The sequence below is a fragment of the Metopolophium dirhodum genome, chromosome 4 (assembly GCF_019925205.1).
Source record: "Metopolophium dirhodum isolate CAU chromosome 4, ASM1992520v1, whole genome shotgun sequence".
Taxonomy (NCBI): domain Eukaryota; kingdom Metazoa; phylum Arthropoda; class Insecta; order Hemiptera; family Aphididae; genus Metopolophium; species Metopolophium dirhodum.
Window position 1 is genome coordinate 34,647,578 of NC_083563.1, and position 27,588 is coordinate 34,675,165.

At 27.9% G+C, this 27,588-nt stretch overlaps 2 protein-coding genes and 1 long non-coding RNA gene across 9 annotated transcripts in view; 2 read left to right on the forward strand and 1 right to left on the reverse strand.

Annotated features, from left to right (window-relative positions):
* The window catches only part of LOC132943264 (neuropeptide F receptor-like), a 74,772-nt gene extending 67,342 nt beyond the window's left edge, over positions 1-7,430 (forward strand). For 3 of the 5 annotated variants that reach the window (XM_061012177.1, XM_061012174.1, XM_061012176.1), the window contains 3 exons: positions 955-1,362; positions 1,768-2,020; positions 4,066-7,429. In XM_061012177.1, the coding sequence (XP_060868160.1) occupies positions 955-1,362; positions 1,768-2,020; positions 4,066-4,427 (1,023 nt within the window). In that variant the 3' untranslated portion in view covers positions 4,428-7,429. Of the gene's footprint in view, positions 1-954; positions 1,363-1,767; positions 2,021-4,065 lie in introns of all 5 variants that reach the window. The other 2 variants (XM_061012173.1, XM_061012175.1) reach the window with 2 other exon arrangements.
* Positions 7,431-14,166: 6,736 nt separating this feature from the next.
* LOC132943928 (uncharacterized) lies at positions 14,167-16,189 on the reverse strand. Its single transcript, XR_009664390.1, has 3 exons — positions 15,697-16,189; positions 14,571-14,617; positions 14,167-14,412 (listed from the first exon to the last, which is right to left on the reverse strand). It is a non-coding gene; the product is annotated as an uncharacterized LOC132943928 (long non-coding RNA).
* A 459-nt stretch (positions 16,190-16,648) lies between these two features.
* Positions 16,649-26,777, forward strand: LOC132943330 (regulation of nuclear pre-mRNA domain-containing protein 2). 3 transcript variants are annotated; one of them, XM_061012285.1, is made up of 10 exons: positions 16,649-16,893; positions 17,007-17,292; positions 17,929-18,079; positions 18,657-18,786; positions 19,112-19,287; positions 19,349-19,658; positions 19,731-19,891; positions 19,950-20,133; positions 20,304-21,138; positions 26,636-26,777. In XM_061012285.1, coding segments are annotated over exons 2-10 (2,226 nt in total). In that variant the 5' UTR covers positions 16,649-16,893; positions 17,007-17,014; the 3' UTR covers positions 26,637-26,777. The 3 variants fall into 3 exon arrangements, with proteins under 3 accessions (XP_060868268.1, XP_060868267.1, XP_060868266.1); XM_061012284.1 differs by lacking the exon at positions 26,636-26,777 and adding an exon at positions 23,004-24,615; XM_061012283.1 differs by lacking the exon at positions 26,636-26,777 and having other exon boundaries at positions 20,304-21,361.
* Positions 26,778-27,588: the final 811 nt, after the last annotated feature.

The window sequence follows — 27,588 nt, forward strand, 5'->3', positions numbered from 1 at the left end:
ATTTTTTGCGATATAATACACCCTATCTAAATAGGTATCGGGTAGTAGATTAGTGGAAAAGTCTTATAATTGAGGTGGCAACAAAAATATAAAATTTAATTTTCAAATTGTATAGAATAATTGTGGAAAATTTGAGAAACTGGCACCGGGACCCTTAATACAATTTATTATTTTAATTGAAATATCAAAGTATAGTTTTATTTAATACTCAGTTTTGAGTTGTGTCACTATTCTTTCAATCGGCAATATATACAAAAATGTTTGTTTCAGTCATGAACAGAGTCAGTGACATAAGTAAAAATGTTTTCAAGTATCTGTTAATAAGTAGTAAAATTGAATGTGCTGCTGATAATAATTCATCCATTTACAACATCTACCAAGCATATTTAATAACAATGTAGTTTAACATAATATTTCTATCAAAACAGCATAAAAATATTGAATAAAAATTTGATTTTTGAAACCTTAAATAACTAATTATACCAACAGTTGTGTTTTTTGAGTCGTGTCACTATTCTTTCAGTAGTGCGATACGGCCCTTGTGTACTAAGACATTTTAAAAATCATTGATTGAATAAATGTATCATTAAAAGAAAAATTGGGGGGGGGGGGGTAAATATGTTTGGTAATTCGCCCTGTATACACCGCCGCATATTATAATAGAAGATTATCTTTTATAATATTATAATGTAACGTTTAAATCGTCTGTTAAACTTACTTAAGTAGATGCGTAAAACGAAACAAAACATACCATTTATCTGTGTATTTATAGTATTTTACCATGTTGCTGGCGTAAAATATAATCGAAATGTATAGGTACGTTAAGTTCATAAGCCGGAATTAATCGAAAACAACCTAAAACGTTATACCGGCACAATAAAATAATATGATGAAACGACGTCGTGGTGAACAAACCTAACCTAACCGATGGTGGTTTTTTTCATGTGTTTTCAGACGCTGCTGATAATAGTGTACTTCGGTTTGATGATCGTCGGGCTGTCGGCCAACCTGACCGTGATTTACGTGGTGGCCAGACGGGCTCAGATGCACACCTCCCGGAATCTGTACATAGTCAACTTGGCTGTTTCCGACATGACTCTGTGCTTGGTGTGCATGCCGTTCACGCTGACGTCGATATTGCGGCACCAGTGGACCATGGGCACCGTGTTGTGCAAACTCGTGCCACTGTTGCAGGGCACCAACATTATGGTGTCGGTAGGCACGATCACGGTGATCGCCATAGATCGATACTGGGTGATCGTCCGCGGATCCGCGCAAAACGAAAGGCGCACGGTGTACGTGTCCATAGCTACCGTATGGCTGTTGGCCGTCCTGACCACATCGCCCGTTGCTTATTACCAGGTAAACACTATAGTGTAATGGCTTGCAAAAATAACGCAGGTACGATCGAGACGAAAGTGTCAGGCTGGTCGATAAATTATCACACAGACAGTATGCCCACATAAATATTGCAATTTTAAACTCCAAGTTACCATAATGTGATATTGTTACATCAAGTCGACACCACTGGTTTACGTGAAACGTCGCCTATAGTTTTATAAATTATAAGTATAATAATTTCATATTTTTTGGAAGTAGGTATTATATTATATACACGTAAAGCCAATACGCATACGTCCTTTATTAGCTCAAAGCTCAGTCACTTCTTTGGCATAGGTATAACAGAAATATTCAAAATATATACCTTTTTATTCTTATATAATATAAATCTTTATTATACGACCTTACATCATTTTTGTATTTCAGGTGGTCGAACCGTTAAAATTTCAACATGTAGTTTTATACGAAGCTTGTCGGGAAAAATGGCCTTCAACCGATATCAAAGTGGCGTATAATATTGCAGTAGTGCTCATTCAAGCAGTACTACCCGCCACTGTTCTTTTGGTAGTTCATATTCGTATCGCAGCATATTTACACGCACACACTGCTTCTCAAAAAGACTCGAGGCGTGCACAGCGAGAACTTCAAAGGAACAAACGGACCACCCTACTTCTGATAGGTATAATTAATGACGAAAGTAAAGAAAGCACATGTATGTAGTTCTAGTATTTATCTAGTATCAATTTATCGTAACAGTTTAAAACCTCCACTGGAATAATAGTTATTTTTTTCCAAAATTACCATATTATATAATCACATTTAATGACGTGTCAATAATGCGTCAACAATTACCACCACTCACTCATTATACTTTTCGTTTGTCACGTATATAGTATATTACATCTCTTAAAAAGTGTCTATCCACGAAATAATATAAATATTATTACGAAAACGGTTATAGTCGTTTAGTACTACGGTGTATAAAAAATATATACTTTTGAAACAACGTCTAGGTATTTGAGAATAATATTATGTAAATATGCGAATGATTAGAAGCTTTTTTTTTTACTTTTGTAATCATATCATATGATATTGTAGTTTGTCAAACCATGTTTACATGTTTGCAGTGCTATTGATGAATACCGATTTATCACCACGGGAAATCGATCGGTGAAACCGTATAATATGTATATTAATATATTATAAGATCACTATAGCTAACCCCCTTGTACTCCGTTGCCTGTTAAAAATGCCAACTCCATTTGATTCAAACTTTGTCCAATTCGTTATTTAATATTCGGTGTAATGGTGTTCATAACTTAAAACTTTTTTACTATTTATATTATAATCTGTAACCAATGATAACAATTATTTATAAACAAAAAACAAGGTTCGATTTCCATCGACCATCGTGAATCTCAAAATACTTGTGCAAGCACCACTTTAAAATACGAATTTTGAAAATAATATTCTAAGTGCACACTTCCATGGTGGTACGAAGGTACAGTGAAAATTTAATCTCAATTCTCAAGCTATCATTGTTTAGGCTTTACGTTGATCAATCAGTGAGTCAGTCCGAGCACGTTCGATTATATTATATTATAGCCATCGTGGGGCGTTGCCCGTGCCAAATAGGATGCCCGTGAGACTTGCTTGTGATTATGCGAGCAGTACATTATATTACCCCATGAGCCGTGAGGTGCGTACGTAAGTGTATGATTTCTAACTCGAATGCTTCAAAGTTATACCAAGTTTGTCGTTTTTACTTAATTTAACCTACTGCGGCTTGGATACAATGTATCATCGCTTGTCCGATGGTTTTTGATAAATCTGTATAACTTGACTTCGCCCTGGAAAAAATGATCAATTAATACGAAATTGGTGTATCTCGGTTTTAGTGTACCTCAGTTCAGATTTAATGAGTCCTTGTATATTTCCGAACGTGGTTCTAACTACTCTTTAAACTTTCTTGATAACTCTAAGAACAATCCCTAACATTTTCGTCAAAATCAGTAGGTACCTCATATATGTTTTTGAGTCTATAGGCAACAAACTACAAACATAATATAGAACAATCATTTTATAAATAAACTCTCATATTAATTATTTTAGGATATAATTTGTTTATTAGAGTCCATAAGCTTACTATTAAAAACCAATTTATAATTAAAATCTGTAACCAATAGCAACTATAAACAAAAAAAAATCCAATTTCTATCATGAATCTCTTAATCCTTGTTTGTGTACCAGGTGTTTGTGCGCTGCACCTCTTTGAAATGCGAATTTAGGAAAATTCTTTCTTATTGCACATCTAGATAATTAGAAGAACCACTATTCAAAACGTTAAGGTCGTACGTTTTGCAGTTTTTGAGATGTATAGCAATGAGTGAGTGAGTGGTATTTGCCTTTTATATAATATATAGATACCTATACCTCCCATAACACATTTTGCTATCGTCGTATTATATAATTCAGATACACTTGACTACCATGATAACTGATAACTGATAAAATGTATACAATATATGTTTAGTTAAATTATTTAATGCCCAATTTTTCAAGTTTTTAATTGTTTTATTAATTTGACATTAATGTTATATACATATTGTACAATATTATTTAGGATTTACATAACATAACGAATATGACGTAGAACTGTACCACATAAAATACTACAATGGGCATTGAATGCCAATGAAGGGTTGAAAATAATCGGTGTTTCAGGAGTGGCGGTCGTCTTTACTGTGAGTTGGCTTCCGTTGGCCGTGTTCTCGTTGGCCGCCGACCTAATGACCAAGCCGATTACGACCAAACAGCTGTATGTGACGCTGGCGGTTTGTCACCTGACCGCCATGACCTCAGCCATCTCAAACCCGATCATTTACGGCTGGATGAACTCCAACATCCGTAACGAGCTGTATCAACTGTTCTACACGAAAATCCTGAGACGGCGACCGGGCAACCGGTCCATGGCGACAGCCACGACAACTATTAGGAACAGGACCCGGCCTCTGATCACGTACAATACTTCGAATTACATGCCTGGAAGTCAGGAGACGTTTTCGAGGGGAGTCACTGTGCTTTAGGCAGGAGCCGTGGATGACCACGGCCGTACCGCCGAAAGGATAACGTTTCCAGAATTATTTATTTTATTTTAATTTTTTCGTATGACATCCCATCTTCTATCGCGTTATTGCAAAGACTCGACATTAATTTCTAATACGAAAAGTTACATCATTTTACCACTGCGATCTTATAATAAACAAACCAGGGGTTCTTAACCGGTGATCCATCGCCGTAGATGTTTACTCAAGCTTTCGTGAAATGGCTCTGAACATCTTTTTTTTTTTTTTTTTAATAATTCGATCTATTTGATGACTTAGGTTCACCCACTTACAATATTCAAATATTCATTGTTACGATTAAAATTAAAATATAACATTTTATAATACTTTTTTAAATTATCATTAAATAATAATCAAAATGAAAATTTGTTTTTATTTATGAATGCATGACTATTATACTTTAAATAAAAATAAAATGTTAAGACCCACTACACATTGATATAAGCTGTATAGTGTATAGTAAAGGTATCATGATTTATTATTAAATGTTACATTATACACTTTACACTATACATACCGTCATACCGGATGTAACAGAAATAACTTATGTACAAAAAATGTAATTACCCAACTATTGATAATAACACTATAATATATCATAACTATACTAGTTTAGGTATTATATTTTTTTGACCAACGGTTATTACATGTTGTCAACTACATGTTACATCAATTCTTTCTTGCTAAAACCTTAGTTGAATGATTGGTGTTTTCCTTTTTTCTTTTTTCGTCCAATTTTCAACATAATACACTTTTAATCGTACCTAATCGTAAAATCGTAATTAATTAATTAATATGATACATTATAAAAATTAAAATTATATAATTATATATAGGTATATTATATTTAAATTTAAATTTTTTTTACCGATCATATAATTGTTAAAGTGGTGCATATACACTTAGCAACATAGGATATTAAATTAAGAAAATGGAATTATATTTATTACTTTAAACTTTAAAGTGACTAGCGTTGAAATAATCATGTCACAGGGATATAAACCTATAATGTACTTCTTTATTTTTATTTCATAAAAAAAAATTATCATATACATTAGAAAGATATCGTAACAATATTAGCTGGATAGACGATAATCACCGATTTCGTCAATTACTCGATACTGCTCAATATACGCTCAGGTTTTATACAATTGTTATTATATAAAGTATTATACTATAAAATAACCATCTAATAATAAATTGGTAAAAACTGGGTCTGATTAAATAAAATACATATAGTTAAATTTGTTCACCATACAATTTTGAAACTGAATTATCAATAAACTCAATAGTTTTTGATCGACATGAAAGCTTAAGTATATTTTAAATATTGTCATATAATATAATATAAAAAGAAAATGTTAATCAATTAATTTCATAATAAAGAATAATTGAACAATAAAAGTGGTTTTTTTTTCAAGTTACCTAACAATAACTTATTAGTTTATCATGTAAAATTTGATTCGTCAATATTTTTCTACGATTGATATATAAATAGAACCTATGTAGTACAGTAAAATGTTATACTCAAAGTTCCAATTATAAGTTATGTTAAATAAAGTGCGAAACGATGATGATGCCATACACTAATACACTACACTTCCCAGCATCTACACCTGATTTATTGAAGTGTTGAAGTGTACATATTACACAATATATTATTTATAAAGTATACCGATAGGAATAAACACCACGAATAAATTTCCGAAAATAATTGCTTCCAAACTATAAAAAGTTATTATAAAATTTAAATATCACTAAAAATGATCACAACACAAGACTATTTAATGTAATACGAGTGTTTATGAATAGGTACTTTCTTAGGTACCTAATATTTTTATATGGTATAGTCAAACGAATATATTAAATGAAAGAATAAATGGGTACGGAGTGGCAGAGCGGACTAAGGCGTCGGCTTCGACGCAGTCGACCCAAGTTCGATTCCTCGGCCATAGGCGGCATTTTTCTTCGGACAAGTCACGGTGTCCGGAGAACTAGTGCCGCCATCCCCCGCCCGGGCATGGCAGATACCTACGGGTGCCCACTTGAAAATCTGCCAAAAACTACACACACGTGTTTACCAACCAACAGTACCTTCCCCTACAAATAAACAAACAAACAGCTAATGGCCATAGTTGCCGGGCTTAATAACCAATTAAAAAAAAAAAAAAAGAAAGAATAAATATTATTATGAAGCATTTATTTATGGAGTAAACATATTATCATAAGCCATATGAAAGTATATTAATGTTTACGAAAATAAAATCAATCAAAAGTTTAAAATGTTGTATACATTATTTTGTTGTGCTTAGATTACATTTGTTTTTCGTATAAAATAACTTTTAGTTTAAAAAAAAGTGAAAATCAATTAGTTCTTAAACCATAAAATATAAGTTTTGTATAATAATATACTTTTGTAACAATTATATCTGTCTGCCTTATTGATAATATATTACATCAAAATTAAGGTATTGGAATACTGTAAAAAAACTGTTACAATATATAAATCATTTAATTAAACTTCATAGGCATATTTGCGCTTTAAAAACGTATAAGGACCCAGAAGTTAGGTTGTATGATGGAATCAATTTTCTACAACTAAAATATTATTGTTCTACAAACATGTAAACGTACATCTAGTCCAGTGTTTAACAAACCTCAGGTCTTCAAAATATAAATAATTATTGTACTTATTATTTATATCTTAAGAAAATCATTCATATAATAATCTATAATTATTCAATATAAAATATTACACATATTATATTGACGGATATTATAATTATTATGCCTATACTATTTTAAATCATAAATTAAATTAAATTTCAAATTTTACGAGCAGCGTGGAGTACTTTTATTGACATTTATACAAGGTATTGGGAATGAATTACAGAACGTTTCTATAAGTAAGCCATTATTATTATTGTTTAATGAACATTTATGTTATAATAATAATAAAATATCGGATAATTTTATTTTTTAATCACACGTGTACAACTATATTGTAAATTCTTGTTTAATAATGTAATACCTATGTCCTATATTACTATAAACAAAAACAATTTTATAATTTATTTGATAATTTGAGAAAAAAATGGGAAATTCTCTTATAGTTTAACCTAACCTAACCTAACCTGCAAGGGTCAATACTATTTTAATAGTAGTTTTTAATAGTTATTTTAATACTATTTTTTAGTAATTTTTAACAAGCTTCGTCAAGAAAAAATACATTAAAAAATTTGGTCAATACTTAAATTAATAAATAAATAGTTTTATTTGTATATGCAATACAAATTGTACCCATATTTTATTTTCCAAAAATACAAAGTATGTTTCTTCTTTTATAATAAACTTATACTTGTGTATAATACGTATATTATCTATAGATATAATAGATATATAAACCAACAATCGACACAAATATGCATGCCAAACAGTGACGTATTTGATTTAGTTTTATAAGGGGGGTGACACTAAAATTATTAATTATTATATACGCAAGCTTATATTCTACCCTATTGAATTTACCGCGAAGTTTACCGCTTTTGTGTCTGATGAGTGATGATCTTTTTCTAGAAGACATAATGCTAAATATTCAATTTCAAAGGAGATTTCTGGTTAGACAACTTACTATAAATTAAAATTATATTTATACAGTATAATATCTTTAATTTGGTGATAAATTCAAGCCCGGATTAAGACTTTCAGGAGCCCAGGGGTCAATACATGGTTGTAGGCCCCAACCAATGATGAAATAACTCCAAATTAAATTGTACTCGCTGGACAAGAAATGCTATTGTACGTGCATGCAAAATATAACTAAATAATGATAAAATATTATAAATTGTTTCACCCAATTCTGGTCGTCATATTATACATATTATCTCTACTGAACTTTACACGTTTAACGTTTCTAATAAGTCGTAACCGTCATCTCTTATAATACTCAACAGTAGGTACTGCAACCTTGAGGCTACCTATCTTCCAGCTCATTAGGTATAGGTAGCTCTTAAGTACATATGTGTTGAACTTGTTTTTAAACAACTTAATATTGTTAATTAATAATTACTGTTCCCGTATAATTTATGTCCAGAGGAGCTGAGACTGGAATTAAAAGTAATAAAAGTACTTAAGTCTCAAGTATATGACATAGGTACCTATAATATTGGTTGTGTAAAAAGTTTGACGTCCTAAAGTGAAAAGATGACAAAACTGATTGATTTAGTATAAACATACAGTATTATAATATAGTTATTGATAGTTCGATCTTCCCTCCATTAAGTCTTTTATCGAGAATTATTATATTATATTTTACGATTGTACTTATATACATATTTTAATGGTGGGGGTTAAGAAAAACCGAAATTTTCAAAATATTACAGCATGCACGTATTAGGTGGAATGACTAGAATTCGTCGGCAACTTTTCAAAATTGTAAAACTTTGTATATTATTAATGAAACGACAACGTCCAAAAGTATGCATCGTCATATTATACTTCACCGAGTAACCGAGCGGGAATGGCCACCGTCTACGAACGGCCGCTATTGTACCGTAATTATACAAATTTCAAAGGATTTAGTGCCTCTTGCCGTCATATTGTATATCAACATTCAACGTAATATTATGTAGATTTTATCATATTTTACTTTATAGGTATACCTAGGCCTTATATATATTATATAAGTATATATATCGATACATAAGCGTAATTCATTATGGTATGATTTTGAATTGCTCCAGGTGTTCGTAATATTACGTTAAGGACTAATTATTGTTAACCGCTATAGAAAAGAACATAATATGTAAAAATATTAACGGGAAACTTAAAATTAATTTTCTCTAATGATGTTATAAATAAGTAACCAAAATATGATATTTAAATATGAATAATAAATATCACACGAAATTATTGAACTGTTCTGAGTTCTAGTTAAATATAAATACAAAGTGATTCAAGATGCGCACCACCATTTTTTCCTTTAATAATTAATTTATTCAAATTCTGAGTTCTGGAGTTTTTAAATATACTCAACGATTGAAGAAAAAAGGGAGTGAGCATGGTTAGTATTATATATTATAATCAGTTAAAAATATAACTATAAAACTATAAGCTTTTTTTTACAAGAAGATGTTAAAGGCGTTAAAGCCCCAAAAATGTAAAATAAAAAAAAATTGGGAACTGTGGTAATGTGAAAATAGGATGTGCATGCAATATATACGTATTTATCTCTTCTTTACTTGTATATTATTTACTATTTACATATATATATATATATATATATATATGAGGATTTAATTATATAATAAATTAACTTACCCTAATTCGACTGCAGACTTGTTAGGCATTCGATGAGTGAAGGAAGAAGAAATAGGTTTAATGTTGATTTAATTATAAGTATTAGTATTAATCAAAAACACAATTTATTAATATATTAGAGATATTTAAAGAGTACATTTATTATTTAAGGCACACAAATATTATATTGAACATATATTATATCCCTCATCACGTATGACTGTCACCGAGGGCATACGCAGGGAGAGTGCGGTTGTATGGATTAGACCGATGGTCGATGGGTATCGTCCGAGCCGATGAAACAGTTTATTTTACTAAGAAAAGGGGTATAATAGTATATGACCACATATTATAATATGAACATCTGTGTGGCTGTATATAAATTTAACAATATTATAATATAGGTATATCTTAGGATTATGATGATGACACTCATTTTAGAATAGTATATTTATGAAGAGTGGCTATCATTACAGAACCTTGTATTACATTTTCAAGCTTTTTGACCGAGCAAAAATGTTTTATTGAAAAAAAATTTCAATAGGTACATATTATAGCTCAATAAGAGTCAAAATATTTTTTAAAAAAATACCATGATATTATACAGAAAAAACTATATAAACATTTGGTCAAAATTTTAAGTACCTATAGTTATTCGCTTTGAAATTACAACAAAATAAAAAAATCGTTTTTGCGTATTAATTCAAATTTAATTTATACATTATTTGCACAAACATAATGTGTTGCCCGGTGTATAGCATAGGCAAGATAAGCACATGCTTGAAATGTTCAATATTATCAAATAGTAAATACCATTGCTAAATATATATTTAGCCACGGTAAATACTATATACGATAATACAGGACATCACTCTGTATTAAAATAGTGGTGAATAATTTGTTATCATTGCCCCCAAAATTGTATATAATTTGTCTATATTGTCCATGTTAATCGTAAGGAGTAAAATAGGCAACTATTATAACAATCTCGGGGGGCAATCAATATTGTAATGATATTTTGATAAGAAATAGTTCACCAGTTTTTATATGCCAGTGTCCTGTATTGTCGTCGTATATAGTATTTGATATTATCCATAATGGTATTGGTCTTGAAACTCTATCGCCCTATGTTGATTTGCAAAAGCCATTATTCTAATTCACACGTCCACACAGCCCCTACCTAGTTTTAGATACCACGCATATTAAAACGCATGCAAATAGATGCTTGATGCTTATTATATATGCTAAATATTTTCCAAAAAAAAATTTTGAAAAATTAAATTTGGGAGGGGGGCTGGCCACTGGGAACACGTAAAAGGTAAATTAATGATTGATTCAATTATGCGTTATGAGAATTACCAGGAGAATACATCTTAAAAGAAATTATAACCAAAAATAAATTTGATTAAGAAGTAAAATATTATTATATTTTTTCAATTACTCTGTACTCTATAAGAAACACGCTGTATAGGTATGCAATATAAGAAAATATTTCATAATAAACCGTTTTAACATTAGTAAGTAACACGAATTCTGATATTTATATTATTTGCATCTGCTCCGAAACGTGATAAACAGAAATCACGACATTACATTATAATTATGATTGTAAAACCAATCTTCGCTATATTCAGAATCAAAAATATAGTAGGTATAGAAGTACCTAGATATTATAATATAATAATTCAGTCTAGAAAATTTTAGGTTAATATAAAATTCGAAAATTCATCACATTCATTTGAACGAGCCAAATAATATTTTAATTTCAAATATACGCTAAATCTACCCAAACGTACATATTTTGAAATAAATACACGGCAATAATAAAAGATAATAAATTTGCTTCTGTGATTAGGTACCTATAAATGAACGTCCTATATTATAATGATTATATGAGTATATAATACAATGTCAGGTGATAATTTATGACGTGGTTTATTAATGAATCGATTTAAAATTCAAGCTGGCTGCTGGCTGCTGCAAGGGTGGACAGATTTATGCTGACAGTCGTTGTAGTATAAAATTATGTTAAATTAAATTGTTTTATTTCAAACGGCACTCATTGAATAGATATTATAATGTTTTCATTGTCTGATATTCAACTTGACTAGTTAAATTCAATAAATAAATATCAGAATATTTAAATGTAATTTTATTTATTAACCGTTAATATGCTCAAAACCAAACTGTCCAAAATAAATAATAAAACTAGATATATTTTTTAAAAATTGTTGGTAACTTCGTGGAGGATATACATAGGCGGACCAAGAGTCTTACATTTGAGTGTGCCCAGATTTTTTTTGAAGTTATGTTTTTATAATATAGAGGAGAAACTAATAGGCTATAAACAAATTTACCTACTTTATGCAGTTTTTAGCTCATTATTTTCTTCTATAACACGGTACCTAGCTATATAAAATACACAAAAGTAAAAATATTTCAAGTATTCAACCCTCGTTTACTAACCAATACCATAACCTATTAATTATTATTGTATAATATTTACTATATAATATGGCTATTGGCTATAAACAATATTTTTTATTTTTCCATTATTTTATTATGAATATGCGGACTGAGCCCTTTTAGAACAACTACCTAACGAATAAATAACAGGTATAAACATTTGAACTACAAAATATTATCTAGATACAAATATATAAAGATATAAATAAATAAAAATAAAAATAAAAGAATTGTATAATAACTACTAAAGAAGACGGTAATATAATGTAACATTGATTATAATTATATTTTAACAATAACGATAAACAAGTAGGTTCGATGTCGTGATTTAAAATCTAAAAATGCAGACTTCGTTAACAATGTAAAATAAAGATTGGAATATGCATGCATATATGATAAATCCCCCCACAGATCTTTTAGATTTTGAGTGGAACAAAGAATGCATTGTTACAATGATGTTTTCAATTTTGGGGATGACTTCTGATAGAAAATTAAATGGGGATTGTTGGTACTTTAAACAGAAAACAATTTTAAATTCTCAAAACTTTTTTAAATGATTAGGAAAAACCAAAAAAATAGTTAAGGAAAAACAGGAATTTATACTGAAAACCAGTCTTTGACATTGTTTGGTTTAACTCAGAAACTACCTAATACCCGTAGGTACTTCAAAATTTTTATCAATTGTTTATTTTATCATTTACTATACAGGATATAATTGTCAAAATATTTGGACTCGTCTTCGCTCAGAATCATTTTGAATTCAAATATAAAACATCCATTACAGTGCCCCTCTCGACACCTATATTTACAGCAGAGCGGTAGGTAACCACTTCCCACCTTTTCAGTTATATAATTATTGTAGTTTAGAAAAACTTCAAAAATTGGTCACATAAATTGCATACAATGATTATGCAATTGGTTGGTGCCTACATTTTTAATTTTAACCAGTTTCGTTGTTATGATGATGAGGGTTAATTGTGAGGAAATATGGATTGAGTGTTAAAACTTAAAAGGGACATGTTACAATAAATGTTTAATTATAACATAATATTAAGAGCCGGAGTGAACTGGGCCACTGTGCTACACTGCTACTGTGCAATTACTGAATTACACAGTATGCTATTGTCCCCGGGCTGTTACAAAATGATCCACTTGGTATAATATTATTATTGTTGACGATTTTTTTAGAACATCTTCTACTTATAGCACCTTGGTAGTGGACCAACATGATCTACACCGCTTAACTTAACTTGAAATACTTGTTAAGTTTTAACTAGGGCCCACCGCCCATTATAATGCAAAATTAAATTTTTTTGGGAAGTCCCCGGCAATGCTTTTCAAGTATCAAATTTAAAATTAAAAAACGATTTTGTAATTAAAAGTTCATAAAATGTTCAAATTTTAGCTAAGGATTGATAATTTAAAACAAGGTTCTACGGGAGTAGGTTAAAAATCTCAAAAATATAAAAAAACACAGTTTTTTTATAGTTATTCTATGTTCAAATTTAGACGAAATTACATATTAAATAACCAAGAAAAACAATTTTAGTTATTTTGTTGTAATTTTATAATATTAATTCAACTTACCGGCTACCCTATTAATAAGTAGTAATAACAATATAAATATAATATAAAATATCCACACTGACAAACCGTCTTCGGTCAGGATCGTTTTTCTTATACAATGATTATTATTATATCATTGAATTCAAATTTAATACCATCCATTATACGGTGCAGTGTTGCTAAATCAGCTATTTAATAGCTAAAACTAGTATTATTTAAGGAGACATTAGCATCCTAAAATTACATCTGCAAGTAGCCACAATTCTATCAATATTTTTTAATTTCATATTAAATAACATATTTTCTAGTACTTCAACTAATTTCATCATATACATTATTAGTAACAAACTTATTATTTATTAAACAGAACTCTAACTTAGAAAAATATAAACTTTTATCCCAATTTCAGTTCGGCTTTCGACCGGGCAGGAGTACTACCAATGCTTTATATTCAACAACACAATTTATTTATGAAAAATTAGACAATAGTGAAAAAGTTATAGCAATATTTTTGGACTTGGCTAAAGCTTTCGATACTGTAGACCATGGTGAATTAATGAATATTTTGCCAGGTTTTGGAATAAATGAGGAAAGTCTAAGCTGGTTCTCTAGCTATCTGGAAAATAGAACACAGTTAGTTTCAGTAAATAACGAATTAAGTAGTAAAAAGAAAATTGATTGTGGTGTCCCACAGGGCAGTGTGTTAGGACCAATTTTATTTATCTTATATATTAATACTATTTGCGACTTAAATACAGGTGGATTAGTGGTTACCTATGCTGATGACACTTGCCTTCTTTTTTCCGGAAAGTCTTGGGAAACTGTAAAAGAAAAAACTACAATAGGTTTAAATAGAATATTCCAAGAGCTAAACACTAAAAAACTAACCTTAAACATTAAAAAAACCAATTTTATTGCTTTCTCTATCAATAACACCTTGATTCCCATAAACAATATTCTTATACATACATGTGGTAATATTAACTCTAATACTTGCAAATGTCAAGAAATAATAAGGGTAACACGTATAAAGTATTTGGGTATTATTATAGATTCTAATTTGAGATGGAATATACATATTGAAAATACAGTAATGCGCTTGAGATCAGTAATTTTCAAATTCTATAAATTGAACAAAATTCTACCAATGGAAGTCATGCGTACTGTATATGAGGCCCTGTATAAGTCTATTATGCAATATGGTTTAATAATCTGGGGAGGATGTACGGATAATGCAATAAGACCTCTAATAGTACAACAGAACTCAGCGGTAAGAATATGTTTAGACAAAAAAGAGAGACAAGGCTCATATTCACTTAATTTCAAATCTTTAAGTGTTGCAAGTTAAAGTGCTGTAGCCTGTATAAGTTTTTTGCAATTGTTAATATTTCTAAACAGTGTATACATAAATCTGATAACAAAAGAGAATTCAGGGCATATGATATTGGTATTAAGTACACGAATAAACAATTCAGCCAAAGATTTATTGATTAATTAGGTCCAGTTATGTATAACTCTTTACCTTTAAATATTAAAAAAAATATTTTTGATCATTGTAATTCAAAATGTAATGATATTAAATTAATTAAAACAATCGTTAAAAATTGGTTATTAAGTGATTTTGTATAAATGAAAACTTTATTATAATATGTTATGTGTAAAACTTATTTTTAGTGATATATGTCAACATGTACCTACAATTAATTTATTATTTACTAGTCATTCAGTCATTGTATACTGTAGCTCATTTAACCCGCCACAAGCTCTGCTAATTGGGTTAAATTAATCAAGCTGTAATTTTTTCATATAATATTATGTAATGTAAAATTTGATAAATTAATAAAAAAAAAAAAAAAGAACATTGGACGGACGTCAAACGTTCTATAATTATAAAATATACCTATTACGTCTTTCGGGAATGGTGTAGCCAGCTTTTGTAAAGGCACTTTCACATGGGACTGATGTTGATGGTACACACAAACGCAATAACATTAAGGCCATTAAGGGGATTCGATACCGTGATTTTCTGTTGTTGTCTAACACACGCGTGACATAGTATTTTTGACGTGTTTTTTGTTTCCAAACGTACCAATAGATCTAATGAAGCGATAAGAATTCTGAATTCTGAAAACAGATTTGAATTTGTGGTCAAATCGTCTACTTGAAATTGACTTTCCCACATTTTTGATATTAACCCCCCAAATTCCTAAAAATGTCATATTATTAAAAATTGTTTGTATTTCAATATTCGGAGAAGTTCAAATGTGGGAAAGTCGATTTCAAGTAGGCTTGACGACAAATTCAAATCGGCTTTTAGAATTCTTCATTAGATCAGTTATTGGTATATGTTTGGCAAAAAGCCAAAAACACGACTAAAATACTATGTCGCGAGTGTGTTAGACAAAAACAGATAATCACGGTATCGAATCCCCTTACATCAAACAAATTTTGATACATTTTTTCAATTATAACATTTTAGCCATTTATTATACGATTTATAGAAGTTTTTTTTCACGTGTTTGACCATTTTTTGCTAACAAGCGTTGGCGACACTGTATTACAGTGCCCAACTGTTGTAACCGGCATCTGTCACGGTTTAAGATAGATCCATATAGATAATATAGATCTTAACTGTGCGTCCGTGCCCACTGTACAGCAGAGCGACATCCGCTCGTGGTCTGATGGTGGCCATTACTGCCAAACGCCAATCTCAAGGAATTGAAAAATATTTTTCGCGCCTATTGTAGGTAACGCGATTGTCAGCTGAACATATAACAATATTTATCCTCCATGGAAATTGATTAAACTTATCGTGTTATGTACCCCATTGCATGTCTCGCCAAACTATTATACCATCGATAATATACTATGCCTGTGTGTATACAACATTTTAATTCCTCACTAGTTACGATGTACTTGTGTTCGGATATTCGTATCGAGCTACAGACGTTCAACTATTAAATTTGCTTCCACTTATATTCGGTTTATTCATATGAATTAATAATATTCATAGCTCAATAATTGTACTGTCGCGGCCTCGAGTATGATTCGATAGTTTCAATAATGTCAGTTTCTTGTCCAACGAAATACCTATAAAGTGGGTTGTTTTTTATTTTCAAGCCGTTTGACGAAATATGTTTATTTATTGTGAACATTTGATTTTCATTGGCTAGACATGTAATTAATGCTATAACTATATTTGTGCAACAGGCGTAAAAATGATAGAATATTCAGATCCAGAATTTGAAAAGAAGCTAATGCTCTTAAAAGACACTCAGGATGCAATTCAATCATTGTCTACATGGTGCCTTAAACGACACGAACATTACAAAAGCATTATCACTATCTGGTTAAAAGCTATTAGAAAGGTGAAGATCGAGAAACGTTTGACTTTGTTTTATTTGGCCAACGATGTTATACAATACAGTAAGAAAAAGAATTACAAGTTTATTGATGGATGGGCAACTGCTATTCAAAAAGCTATCCCCTACGTCAGGTAAGTTATACTAATTACTACATTTCAATATTAATAACAAGTAACAATATATTGCAGTTAACACTAAAATTGATTAGAAATAAAATGAAGTACTATCCAGATATCATCTACCTATTATATTTTTTCTGGTCAACAATATTAAAAAACTATATTCTTAATAACCATTTATTTTTTTCAGTTTATACTATTTTTTTTTCTACTTAAATATTAGAAATGTGTCAGCACACCTATATATTGTATGCTCTTATAAGTTTTACAGTTTAATTGTAAATAATTTCAATACATAATATGTACAATATTCATTAATAGTTATTATACATTTCTATTTGTGGTTGTAATTAGTTAAATTTATTTCTAGTCTTCTCTGCTGTCTCATAAGAGAAGGTTTTGTAATTGTTGCGGTTTTAAACACCGATATTTTGTTTTGGTTCTCAACTTGTAAGTTTGTAGAACCGTGTTCCATCGGAACTCGAAAGCTTTGAGATTGGTATGGACATTTTTTAATTGGGTTTTTATCCAGTTATGAAGTTTGTACTTAAAATAAAACTACCTATTTAAATATTTATTTCAAAATATATATAATCTCATATTAAAAATGTCGCCATATTTCATATTTTATTTTCACTATTTTTTTAGAGATGAAAAAATACAATCAAAAATTTCAAGAATTATTAAAATTTGGGAAGAACGAGGTGTATATGATGATAGTTATTTAGCTGATTTAACTGGTTTATTAACTACACCAATTCAGAAATTAAAATTAGCTGATCCGGTACAAGAGTTTCAAGTGAGTACTTTTTTAAATGTAAGTTTTACACTCGTTTATACACTATCGTGTATACATGCAATAATTACGATGAATGTGAAATGCGATCAAATTTGTTGTACGTACACACATTATAAGGCATGAATCGAAACCACTAATAACCAACAAAAATATGTAATTTTTAAAAACCAATTTATTTCTAAAATTTAATTTAAAATGTTGATTTCCTACCATTTTTTTTTATGAAATTTGAGTCTTATAAACGAAAGAGTGAGTTATAAGTTATAACCAAATTTTTATATTGTATTTGGATACGTCCGAACCGTCCTAGACGATTTTGAGTCTAATAAGCGACTGAACTTTATATCGGTGAGTCTTAAAAGTGTCGTCTACTGTATTTATGTATTTTGTATCTGGTTGGTTGTCCTCCAAGTTACTCAGCTATATTATTAATTTTTAGTCTATGACTGATATTTACTTCCCACAGAATATTATATATTATTAATTATTACTTCTTACTGATTTTATAATAGTTTTTTATAGTTATTTAAATGTGTTTATTAGTAAATAATCGTGTTAAATATATTATGGTTCTTAGATACATGCATTAGCAGTTAAAATACGTTCTTGTGTTAAACTGGAACAGATTACAGACTTGAAGATGAAAAATTTAAGAGAAGCTAATCTTCCTCTTACTAATAATGAAGCTATACAAAACATGTTAAAAGGTAATATTGTTGTACTATGGCATATTCCTGTAACTTGGTATACAAGATGTTTTATTGTTGTCTACAGAGATTTATAATTTATATAATTTTAAAAATTTAATATTTTATTTTCTAAAAATAAATATGATTATTATATTGTTTTGAGGCTGGTCTTTCTTGTGCAAGCACAGATTTTTGCTATTTAGCAATGTAATTAAAATTATAATGATACTGTTGTGTTATTATAAATATAAAAGTTATACTGCTATTTTTAGTCTTGTCCTGTTCTATTTAAAATTGATAAATATCCATTATATAGAATTGTACAAACTAATGTTTTTTTTAGATCGAACACGAAGTCACGAGTTCTTGAATGAATTAAATGATGGTATGTCAAAAATTGAAAGTTACATTAAATGCCTCAAACGAGAAACTATTGATCGTGCTCAACTAATTGATGCTTTAGAAGTTGCTACATCTTATTATGAAGAACAAAATGGCGAAGTTACAACTGTTGCTCAAGTAAAAAAAATATATTTGTTTATATGCTATAACAGAAAACTAATTTAAGAAATAATTTCAGGCATATTTCAACTACACTAAAAGAGTAAAACTTTTAAAAAGCAAATTGGAATCCTTAGTTGGTTCTATGCCAACAGATAGTCCAATGCCTTCACCTGATATTAATGCACCATCCCCTTCAACATCTTCAGTCTCTATTGAAGACTTAAACATACACAATATCAATTATGATACTGTATTAAATTCTGATAAATATATGATGAATTCTTCAATAGAAAATAGCATTAATGACACTGATATTTATGTGCCCACTACAGTTATCAATAATATTAAGTCATATATTACTCCTGAAACGTATACTACTGTTCAAGGTATGTAAAATTACATTTTTTAGACAGTCAAATTTGTTGTGTTTTTTTTTTTAATATTTGATTATTATTTAGAATTGTATGATCCAGCTTCTGTAAGTTTTCCAGCAATAGAAAATCAAGATCACCAATCATTAACCAGTCAGTTTCCATATGATGCTCCATCACCGCCTCCAGATGAAACTTTTGCATATTCAGCTTTTCCTAATCAAACAAATGTTTCATATACTAATGATGTATGTATATCACATATTTATTGTACTATAATATGTATAATATTTTTTTTTTTTACAGATGAATAATCATAATAAAAGTTCTACATATTCTACAAGTAGTTACGAAGCATATGTACCTACTCCAATGTCATCTAGTCAGCAATTTATAACGACTGAATTCTCTAATAATATGATACCTCCCACTAATTCGTCATCACTTATAAATGAAAATACTATACCAGTATCTCATGTTCCACAAACGGGTAATTTAAATTCATTGTAATAGTTTTCAATTTTTGCTCTTTTTCGTTCAATGTTTAATGATGTTTGTAAGAAAACAAAAGTTTTTTTAATTTTATTGTCTTGTATAAAATATTCAGCCAGCACTTAACCTTCTAATTATCATGAGATTATTAATTTTGTACATTTTCAGCTTGGGATGTAACTATACATAGTGATTGGTCAACAAATGACACACCAGCATCACCACCTTTTCATGAAAAAATCTCCTATCAAAATACTCCCATAATCAGTAAAACTGATGGAGGGCCAGGAATCGATCATTGTGTTTTAGCGTCAAAAATAATAGATAGAGATGAAAGAGTTTCTCAAGAAATTATAACTAAAACTTCTGATATTGACCACAGAAACTTAATTAGTTTGACACATTCTCCTCATATGAATTCGTCAATGGTATCTGTTGATGTTGATTACCGAGCATTTCCTGGTATTCCTATGCCACCATCACCACCAGCTTTGCTTATGGAAGCAGTCAGTAAACCACCAAAAGATAATGTAGAAAGTGTTGATATGGATTTGAGTGACGATGATGAGAAGCCTAAATCAATCCATGATCAAAAACATGAACATCATGCACTCCTACCTCCACCACTTCCTCCACCAATGCCTTTCGACTTTGACCAACAAAGTGTACCAGATATTACAAACCACTGGGAGCAACCTTCCCTACCATGGAGTAATGATAGGTCAGGTTTTAATGAAAGCCAGTGGAATATAGAACAATCTGATCAATGGAAACAACCTAACCAATGGGAACAAGAGCAAAGTGATTCAAACTTTGTACATAATCAGCCTCAACTTCAATGGCCTCAAAATGTTCAGAGAGGCCAATCCAAAGGAGATTTTAGACCAAAATGGAAGAGAGGAATTAGTAATTGGCCAAGAGGCCCTAGAAATTTCATTCCCCATTCTAGACCAACTGGTAGATGGAATCAGGGACCACGTTTTGGACCGAGGAATCAACCTTGGTAAGTGAACTGTTTTAAGTTAGACTTAGACTGAAATAAGAAAATGTATATTTTTATAATTTAATAACACTAAGAATTGCTGTTGTTAACATCAAGGAACTACACTTTAAGTTGCTTGAACATTTTTGTTTCATTGTTATGTATTTGTATACTAATAATTTAAGTTGATTATTATTTACAAAAATGTAATGTTTATCAATTACATTAAAAAGGATTTTTTATATATATTTGTTATTACTTTGACAATTGTATCATACCTGTCAGCACTTAAATTGCCCATGAATCTCGTTTTTTCATTGTTTTATTTTTATTTACTCAAAATAAATTAATATTTTAGTAATGAAAATTCAAAATAAATGCATAGTATATTTATTTAATCAGAGTTATAAGCCTATTAAGTGCAATTTATTCTTATGAATTTAAAAATGTATTACTAATAATTATTAATTAATATTATGTCCAACTATTCTGCAATTTATGTGTTAAACAATTAATGTTAATATAAAAAACATTTTTTTAATTAATATATAAAAATAAAATGTAAAGTGTACATTGAAGTATTTCGTTTGTCAAGTGTTATCAATTACATCTAATAATGTGTTTAATATAATATTTCTTAATGTGTCTCTAATAAAACGAAATACTCGTTTCTGTGTTATTGTTAAATTTCATGGGTGGTTATTTTTATCCCTGAAGAATGGAATTGCAAACCTGAAGTTTTATATAAGCTAAGTATTTCAATATCAACTGTATTCTGTATTTTACTTCTTTTATTTGATATATTTTATATGGTTGTAATAAACCTTATGAAATAATTTGGAAGGTAGTGTGTTTTAATTATGAAATGTATAGTTGATTTTAAAATTAAAAATGCATTTACAAACTAAGTAAGATTTCTTAAATTAATTGATGAAAATAAAATTATTAATAATGTAATTAAAAAATATAATTATTAATTTAGGTACTTAAAAATTATAATGACATTTTTCTTTTAACTGATATTACATAATATTAAATTTATTGTTGACTAGTTGAATAACTTGAAGATTTTTTCTTTAAATCTAGTAATTGATGCTCTATAAAGGGTTACAAATAATTATAAACCTCTATTCTTACACAAGTAATAATCATTTGCCCTTTATCTAACTTGGTGGGGCAAATTATACATACATACTAAATATAAGTACAGCTGAATCTTAATGAAATTCGGATTTTTGAGGAGAAAAAATAAGTAAATTTGACTTACTTGATGTAGTTTTTTAGTTATATACCTCAAACAAAACTTAAAAACACTTAAAGGGCTAAGAAAAAAAATTGAGTTGTTGAGGTTTGAGTTATCGAGACTTAACTGCATATTTATTTATATACCCATCTTTACAGTGATCATAATTTAAATGATTAAACTACATTAATCATAATTACCTAAATATATTAAATGGATTCCACTCATTCTTTTTCATTATTTAACAATAGTTTCTTATAAATAATTCATATTAGAGTCAGAAATATTGTTTGATTATCCTCATTGAATTGCATTATTATGACATTAATGCAATTACATGCGAGTCATTGTGTCATTCTATATATTTCAATATACTCCAGTGTTTGATCATAGTTTGGTTTATGGAAACAGTGTCTTTGTTATTTTATTAATGCATATATTGTCATAATTATTGTTTTATTTTATTTAGCATTTTATTATGTAAATTGTTTTCATGATGAATTGGTTTTCATTAAATTACCAACTGCAGGATTAATATCTCATATTAATTGATGCTCTAATTATGTATTTTGTTTGTGTTCTAATGTTGTATGTTATAGAGCTTTATCTTATAATATTTTCGTTATTATGAAATACTCATTAGGTAACTGGACATCTACAATTTAGCCAGAAATGTGGAACTATGATTTTGACGAAGAATGAAAGTGAGATTGTTCATTTATATTCTATATAAATGTCTAGTTAGTAGTTAATGTTTTGCATTTTTTAAATTATTATTCAATATATATTTGTGTACTGGTATATAATGTGTACCAGTGATACATTTGTAGTACTATAAACAAGCACAATTTGGTGGAAAGGCTCAGCCATTGGAATACCTTGGTTATTTTTTAAATCCCATTTTTAATTATGTATACTTAATAGATGATATATTTTTTTATATATACACCTATATATTATATTGTATTAATGTACAGTACAATATATTTTAAAATAACTTAAAAATCACTCATTAATGATAAAATTAAATATTGTTTTATGAACAAAATAAACCTTTAAGGAAAGTTCTCAAATTGCGCCTCAAATAAATATTATGTATTAATAAATATACTTCAAAATATTGTTTATAACTTGTATTTCATTGTTTTATTAGTATATCATAATATTCAGTGAATGATTATCCTACAGAAATTATTGTTTAGTATATTGTATCCTATTGTTTACAAATGTTATTTTGATTTCAAATTATGAAAGTCGTAAAAATAATCTCCCAGCATAAGTTGAATAAAGTTCATGGTAGATACTTCATTAATTAATTTTTAAAATAATATTGCAGACAAAGCTACTTAAATTAGTATGAGGACCAATATAGAGATTATAACAGTTAATCCCAACCGTCATAAATTGTATCATATTTATCTTATGTTGTCTCCGAATTTATCAAATTTGCGTTCAGCAGAACTACTCTTGTATTGTTAGGTTGAATATGAGATTGCATCCCTATTATTAATCTTAAATTGTTAGGTATCTTAAATGTGTTTGTACATAGGCTGTTTTTACAAAATCTTGATTTTTCTGTGGAATATGAGCATTTTCAAATTGTTATGTTCTACATGCTCATAACATTTAACCTTTATAATGGCAATTAACAATAAATAATTGCAATTTTTCAAAACAATTAATTATTTTTAATGAAATGTATTTTGTAATATGTTAAATTATGTTAAAATATAATAGAAGAAAGTAATTAATTAAAGAGTCATTATTTTGATTAAAATCAATGAAATGTAAATTAATGGTTGACATATTATAATGTAATTGTGCAACAAACTGACCCCATTAATATTATTATTGAATAATAATATTTAAATATTATTTATATTTATTTATTTTATAAGTAAAAAGACCAAAATATTAAAAGTTTAATTATTGGTTAGGTTAACCTATGGCCAATTCCACACAGAAACAACAATATTCAAATTGTAAAACCAATTTAGATAGTCATGTCTATGATGGGAAGTTGAGTTTAGTTTATTGTTTTACTATTTGTTACCCAGCATAACATTTTTTATGTTAGTAAAATTAATTAAAAACATCATTTAAAAAAATGACATTACACATTCATACAAATTTCAAATTATAATCATAAGGTTTATATTATATTAAATGTTAATTAAATCATCAAATTAAGATATATTAATGGATTAAAATATGTATGTATTATGTTTATAAATGTACCATAAATATTATACAAAATTGATTTAAACTTGTTTGTTTTTGTTTACCTAAAACTACTTAGGTACTTGTTTTCCATACAAAATACAATTTGAATTCATTAAAATGTAGTGATGTATTAAAAGGAGCGGATGATGCGGACTGTCAACTGATTTGGAGAGAATAAAATAATGTCCATTTTTAAATATTTTTTGTTTTGACTTTATGTAAATTTACAGTAATGTTATACATTTATTTAAGTTTCATTTCTGGTCACTGATAAGAGCCATACTGTAATCTCTTAAAAAAATTGTTTCAATTTAACATTTTCTGCGTTTGTCAATATTTTCTATAGTTATGTTATGTTAATAATCATAAAATTTTAATTTTATATAGTCTATAATATACAAATCATACTATAATAATACATATTTAATAACCTTATAATATCATACCTTTAAAAAAATATTTTATTTTATTCAAAAGCTCACACCATTAAATAATTATATACCTATACAATATACAGAAAGTAGCAGAAAGAATTCAAATAAAATAACTTTTATTCTAATCAATATTTTAAAACTGTTTTTCTATAAAATGTATTGATACACGTTTAATTTTATTTTTTAATACTGAAAATAAAATATTTAAAACGATTAAAAAAATTTTTTTAACCTTGAATACTTAATTTTTAAATCTGGTTTTTAGAAAACTTGATTGTAAAAATATTTATTGAAGTCAGTGGTTTATTTCTTATGATTAAAAAAAAAAAAAATAAAACAAGACTTATTAATTTGAAAAATAATATCTTTTTAAATAAATATTTAGATTTTAACATGTATAGATTTACAACTGGGTCAACTTAACTTATTAAAAATACTGAGATTTCAAAACAATTGTAAAAAATAAACTGCATGACTTAAATTATTATTTTTACTCTTAACATTTTTCCTAATACCAAATTTACAAATTGACTATTTTTAATTTTTCAAAAACAATTTATATCAAATTTAAAATTGTTATTTTCAGTATTAAAAAATAAAAATAAAAAAATCTTATATTATATATCTGTAGCGTATGAATCAAAAAATTATATATAAATTGAAAAATTTTAAATGTAGGTATTGTTTAGAACAAAAGTTATTTAATTTGTCTTGTCTTCCTGTTACATCCTGTATATATATTATAGGTACCTACTACAAATATTTAAAACATTTTAGACATTACACTATAAAACAGCAATATATTTAATCAGTTTAATATTTATTATGTATAAGTATGTACATTATTCTTTTTAAATTTTGATACCACTCTCTACCCTATACATTTATGGTAATCGAATACATTTTTCCATGGGCATTGGGCACGCTACACATTTTACCATTTTTCTAACTATAATAATATGTATTACTTATCCATCTTCACTATTTAATGACTCATCACTAACAATAATATAATGTATACAGTGCAGATTTTTTTTAATAGACCATAAAGTTTTATACCTTGTTAAATATTATTAGTTTTTGGGTTGTTAATTTTAACAACATATTAAAATACATATGTACCCTCCTAAATTATTTACACTAAGTATTACAATATTTGTTTTCTTTCTCATATTTGTTATAATTTTATATGTTATAAGTTTTTTATTTTTAAATTTAGTCATAAATTCTCAAACACTAATTTTCTGAAATAATGATAGATAGGTTATAATATATCATAGTTAAATATGAATCTGTTATAATTTTAAAATTCCCTATACTTAAATATTAATTATATAATATTATAATAATGCCCCCAAATTCTCCAATCACGAGTATTAACGAGTAATTTGAATAATATGTGTATAGTAACAATAATAATAATAGTCGGTATATAATAGTCATGTTTAGTAATTAATACAAGTCTAGGTATACTATTTAAATAGGTACTTACTAAACATTATGTTGTACTTCATTGCATAATTACTTATAATAAATATTGATATTGTAAATGTAAATATAAAGATTAAACAAACAATCATAAACTAATTTATAACAATATTGTATATTTTGTTTTCAGATTATGGAACTATAAAAAACGACCAAAATACCAAATTGAAAATCAGTTATTTGTCTTAAAATAACATCCTGTTCATTTGTAAGTAATTTATAACTACAACTTCATACCTACATGTTAAAATTAAATAGTAACTAATTATCTAGATTTAATATTTATATTAGGTTATTGATGTATACATTATAACTTAAAATGTATAATGTTTTTTTTTTTTTTTAATTATAAAATTATTTTATTGATCAAGATTAAATAATATTTAAATTTTTTATAGACTTATACTTAAGTACACTTTAATTTTAAGCTCATTTGCTCAAGGATAGTGTACAATTTAGTTAATAACTTGTTATTTATTAAATAGGAAATGTTAATTATTATTTTTCCCTCAATTAGGTTTTCTAATAAATTCTTTTCGACACTAATTAATTAATAAAATATTTTAGTTGTTTAATTTTACTATATATATTTTACTATACTATAAAAAAAATGGAGTTTGAAAAAAAATATATATAGGTAACTATATTGCACTAGATAGGTAGGTATTTAGGTATTACATTAATTATTGTACAATAGTATACCTTTATATTCATGAGTTTTTACTTTATGAATGAATATCAATTGTGCAAAATATGAATAGTACCTGGGCAATTAAAAATTGTATGTATAATTTTAAATTTAATCGTATTGATACATTTTTATTATACATATGTATATTTAGTATATTATGTTATATAATAATGCTCATAAGGCTGTAATATTTAATTTAATCTCATATTTTTTATGATAAAACTTCTAAACACAAATTAGGTGCATGAGATACAAAATAATCTCATAATATTATCATGTAGCAATGTTATGGATATTCATTACTTAATGACCTAAATTTGATATTAATGTGTTATAATTTTAATTATAGAACAATTCACAAATGTACACAATTATAAGCTAGAAACAATTTT

Coding starts and splice junctions, on each gene's coding strand:
- LOC132943330 (XM_061012284.1), top strand. CDS start 17,015: ATGATAGAATATTCAGATCCAGAATTTGAAAAGAAGCTAATGCTCTTA. Junction 17,293..17,928: donor AAAGCTATCCCCTACGTCAG/GTAAGTTATACT, acceptor CTATTTTTTTAG/AGATGAAAAAATACAATCAA. Junction 19,892..19,949: donor ATGTTTCATATACTAATGAT/GTATGTATATCA, acceptor TTTTTTTTACAG/ATGAATAATCATAATAAAAG.